The sequence below is a fragment of the Austrofundulus limnaeus genome, unplaced genomic scaffold (genome assembly GCF_001266775.1).
Source record: "Austrofundulus limnaeus strain Quisiro unplaced genomic scaffold, Austrofundulus_limnaeus-1.0 Scaffold7, whole genome shotgun sequence".
Taxonomy (NCBI): domain Eukaryota; kingdom Metazoa; phylum Chordata; class Actinopteri; order Cyprinodontiformes; family Rivulidae; genus Austrofundulus; species Austrofundulus limnaeus.
In genome coordinates, this window is record NW_013952409.1 from 1,722,091 (window position 1) to 1,726,850 (window position 4,760).

The 4,760-nt window shown below is 40.6% G+C and overlaps 1 protein-coding gene across 1 annotated transcript in view; it reads left to right on the plus strand.

The window, feature by feature from the left end:
- The window catches only part of scn4aa (sodium channel, voltage-gated, type IV, alpha, a), a gene marked incomplete at both ends in the record, with an annotated part of 14,614 nt that extends 10,018 nt beyond the window's left edge, over positions 1-4,596 (plus strand). The window contains 4 exon segments of the mRNA XM_014032588.1: positions 464-702; positions 783-956; positions 1,238-1,594; positions 4,132-4,596. Coding sequence (XP_013888042.1) covers positions 464-702; positions 783-956; positions 1,238-1,594; positions 4,132-4,596 — 1,235 coding nt within the window.
- Positions 4,597-4,760: the final 164 nt, after the last annotated feature.

Below are 4,760 nucleotides of genomic sequence, written 5' to 3' on the forward strand. Positions count from 1 at the left end.
TACAGTATTTTTACAGTCTTTCTTTTACAGTGAAAATATATGTTTATTAAATAAAGTCTAATATTACAACTAATCCCTTTAAAGAGCTAAAGGACCTTTTCTACAGAACCCAGTTTCAAATGATCTAGATTAACCCTTGGCTGAGTAATTACTAATATTATCAAGCAGCTGGCAGGTAGCTTTTCCAAAGACGACAGAAGCATTGTTTCGATCTTGTCACAGTGAGGCTAATCCTTCAGTGCACAGCTGACAAGCCTGTCAGCATTTAGCCCTTGTGGTGTTTAACTCCGTGGCTATTTTCATCCAAGCGTACAAAACGGAGAAGCAACGGCGTGACTAGATACCACTCATTCACGAGCTGCTGAGTCAAATACGTAAAGATAACCTTCATAATCGCGTTGGCGATGGTTTAAACGTGTTAAATGTTTCCCTTATCCCACCTCCTCTTTTCTTGTTCGTCTAGAGTTGGAGGAGGCTCAGAGGCCATGCCCGCCTTGCTGGTACAAATTTGCAGACATGTTCTTGAAGTGGGACTGCTGCGCGCCCTGGATCGTCTTTAAAAAGTGGATGCACTTTGTGGTCATGGACCCTTTCGTTGACCTGGCAATTACCATCTGCATCGTGCTCAACACCCTTTTCATGGCCATGGAGCATTACCCCATGACCCCGGAGTTTGACAGCATGCTCTCTGTGGGGAACCTGGTTAGTATTTTTACTACTTTTAACTAAAGTAGACAAATGTTCCAATTCTTTTGATATGATTCAGGAGCTTTGTCTTTTAGGTTTTCACCGGGATCTTCACAGCTGAGATGGTTTTCAAGCTTATTGCCATGGATCCTTATTACTACTTTCAAGTTGGCTGGAACATTTTTGACAGCATCATCGTCACGCTCAGCCTGGTGGAGCTGGGGCTGGCAAACGTCCAGGGTCTGTCAGTCCTGAGGTCCTTCCGTTTGGTAAAACATAATGCTTAAAATGTTGGTTTTTAAGTGGGGTTGTGTGTTATGAGTAGTCAGTATCTTACCTGCAGCAGATTACAACCTAAATTAGGAAGGAAATGTTATGTTGGAATTATCAGCTGTTCAAAACAGAACTCATTCAAGAGTGTTTTTTTTATTTCTACCACAAGTAAGATACTGACAACTCGTGCTGCTTCACTCAACCCTATTTAAAGAAAAAAATCCTATTAATAAATACTGTTTTTATGTTTTTTTTTTCATGTTTCTGATGGAATTAGCTTCGTGTCTTCAAACTGGCCAAGTCATGGCCCACGCTCAACATGCTGATCAAAATCATCGGTAACTCGGTGGGCGCTTTAGGAAACCTGACTCTGGTGCTGGCCATCATTGTCTTCATTTTCGCCGTCGTGGGCATGCAGCTCTTTGGGAAGAGCTACAAGGACTGCGTGTGCAAGATCTCCGAAGACTGCGAGCTGCCCCGCTGGCACATGAACGACTTCTTCCACTCCTTCCTCATCGTGTTCCGCATCCTGTGCGGCGAGTGGATCGAGACCATGTGGGACTGCATGGAGGTGGCTGGTCCCGCCATGTGTTTAATTGTCTTCATGATGGTCATGGTCATTGGGAATCTAGTGGTGAGTCCAGCAGTTGGTAATATGTTACTGTTTACTCTTTGAAGTCTGAAATGTGCAGACATTTCAAAGCAAAAATTCAGAGACGATTGGTGGTCAGCGTTGGGTCAGTTTGAGTGTAAGATTAACTCGAGTGCACATCTGACATGGGGCACAAAGTGTAAAATAAAGTGTTCAAAAATGTCACTGACACATTTTCATTATTTACAGTAGCTTTGAGTGTAAAATCCTAGTTTACACTTTTCTAACAGTAAAAGCTAAATCTTAAATGTTGCAGCTTACATTTCAGAATTTTGGAATGGAACTCAACCTTGGTGCTCTTTTGTTGTGACATCATCATCCTGAGACAAAAGCAAGTGCTTACACTGCTGAAGATGATGATAATAATAATAACAATAATAACAATAATAACAATAATAACAATAATAATAACAATAAGAACAATAAATTAAATTTTAATGTGCCTTTCATGTCACTCAAGGTCACCGAACATGATACAGAACAGAAAAAGAGAAACTATAAATAATAAAAGGCAGATATCAATAAAATTAAACACAATCTCACGGTAAGTTTGAAAATGTGAGTTTTGAGGTTGATTTAAATGCGGACAGAGAACGAGAATCACGGATGAGCTGTGGGAGAGAGTTTTACAGACGAGGGGCTGGATGGTACCTGTGGTCCAGCAGTTTGAAGTGCAGCTCAGACACCAGACGAAACTGCAAGTTTGATGGAATCGTTAGCAGCATTAGCAATAGCATTTGCTTTTGTCAAAGGATGATGGCATCAAAACAAAAGCTGCGCACCAACGGCAAAGGCTGCATTCCATTCTAAAGTTTTAAATGTAAATTTCAAGGGGTGGCATTATGCAAAATCTACTTTTCGAGCTCAATATCATGTTATTCCCTCATGAAGAACATACTCCGAGTGTTGCTTTGACTCATTCATGCATGTGTGAGAAATCCTTGAATCTCCTGTGGTAGCCATGTGGAGCTGCCTAGATGCTTGCTGATACAAAGCTCCACCTATTTCTAACAAAGCACTGCCCATTTGAACAAAACTCCGCCTTTTAACCCAAAGCTCCTCCCTGAAGCTCAGTCTGCAGCCAAGCTCCTGCCCCATAGAGCACCCCCTCCCAATTGTTGTGAAGATGTGCTGAAGTGGGAATGTGGGAAACAGCAGGAGATTCTTAAAGTGATAGAGACTCATTTCAAGGCATTTAGATAGACTATGATGCAAAGTCATATTTATTTATATATATACAGCATTTTCATAATAACTGAAGGTAGTTACCTGATTGTGGTTTTTTATGGAAAATACGTAACACCCCCTTTAACATTTAGCCACATCCTTTACCTTTAACTTTTACGTGTAAATTTACCAATTGAATTTAACATTTAGACATAACATTTAAATTAAATATTTAGTAAAAAAATGGCAAAATGTATGAACAGTGAACTAAATAACAATAAAATGTTAGAGACTTTATTTAACATTTTACATTTGGCCCATCATAGTCCAAAGTCTAACATTTAAACAACTGTCTCTGCTGTGAAGCTGTTAATCTGACCAAGTGTTTTGTTWAATATCATAATGCAAAAGAAATTGTTAACCTTTCAGATGAGGTCTTCCAAAGACAGATACAGCTCCAATGCTGGTAATGACGGTATCAGTATATCATATGTTAATTGTTGCACAGTTTAAATACAGCAAATTAAATACAGATGCAAACATATTGTTTGGGTGGTTTTGTGTRAAAAGCAGACTTTGATGTTTGAGAAGATGTCCAATCTTGGCCTCGCAAGAAAAAAAATACATTGTCACATTCTTTGGCAAAGTTAAATGTTTGTTTCATGTCAGGCGCATTTAATGTTTGTTCCCTCTTGCAACAAAAAAGCCGTTGTAATTAAAATTGGCTGTAATCCTAAGAGTTTTATTTCAAAATTCCTCCAACACAGAGACATCGTTTCAGGATCATGTTCAATTACCAGAGCCAAAACAATTTCCTCTCAGGTTATTCATAGAAACAAAAAGGAAATGTCTGATCGTCAAGCATTGTCGGCCACGCGCTGCCAAAATTACTGTGGTTTCTTGCATTCTACAGTCTGGACTCTTACTACGCCTCACTTATAGATGCACACCGACATAAAGGCAACGATTATATTTAAAGGCATGAAGGGAAGGAGGGGTTCAGTTTAGATCAAATGACTCAAGCATTAAGCAGTGTTTGACCTTGACTATGTGCTAAGATCTTTCTCAAGTAGGCATGCTGCTGCTGAGGGAACAAACACAGACAGCTGAGCGAGCAGGTGGCAAAGAGTCCTCGCTGGGTGTAAAGTAAAAGTCATCTGATAGCAGGTTGAATGGACGTAATCATTTTGCCCATCTACTGTGTTGGAAGCAAAGTGAAAGCATGTTTGAGAACATATGCTGATCCAAGGGAAAATCATTTCTACAGTTTTTATTATATATTYAAAGACCCAAATTATGTGTATGTAAAATGCCAGATTTAACACGTTGCCTTCGTCATTCTTCCAACTCAGGTGTTGAACCTCTTCCTGGCCCTGCTGCTCAGCTCTTTCAGCGGGGACAACCTCTCCGGAGGGGAYGAGGACGGAGAGATGAACAATCTCCAGATCGCCATCGGCAGAATCACCCGAGGAATCGACTGGTTAAAAGCGTTCATCGTTCGAAGGGTTCAGCAGATCCTCGGCAGGAAGCCCAAAGGGCCCGACGAGGGTCCGGTGGACGACGACGACTCCAAAGCAGAGGCAATGGAGATGAACCACCTGGACACCTGTCAAGGWTTTAAAGTGGCCGATGGGTTAATGGATTGTCCGGTTGAAGGCCGGCCCTCTGGATTTATTGTGGATGGAGAGGTCCGTCTGAATGTGCCAATCGCTGAGGCAGAGTCCGATTTTGAAAATCTGAGTGAAGAAGATGAGGACGATGAAGAGGATGAACACAACTCAGGGATGGAACATGAGAAAGATACTCAACTAAATACAGTAATTAAAAACCAATAACATTATATGTCTGTCTGTCTGTAGCTTTAGCTGCCTTTTTTTGGATATGCTAGCTGTTTGTCTGTGTAAATAGTTATCTCCCTGTCTCACAGTCTGTATAAGAAGAGGTCTTGTCTTGTTATTTTTTAGAAATCTAAGTAAAAACT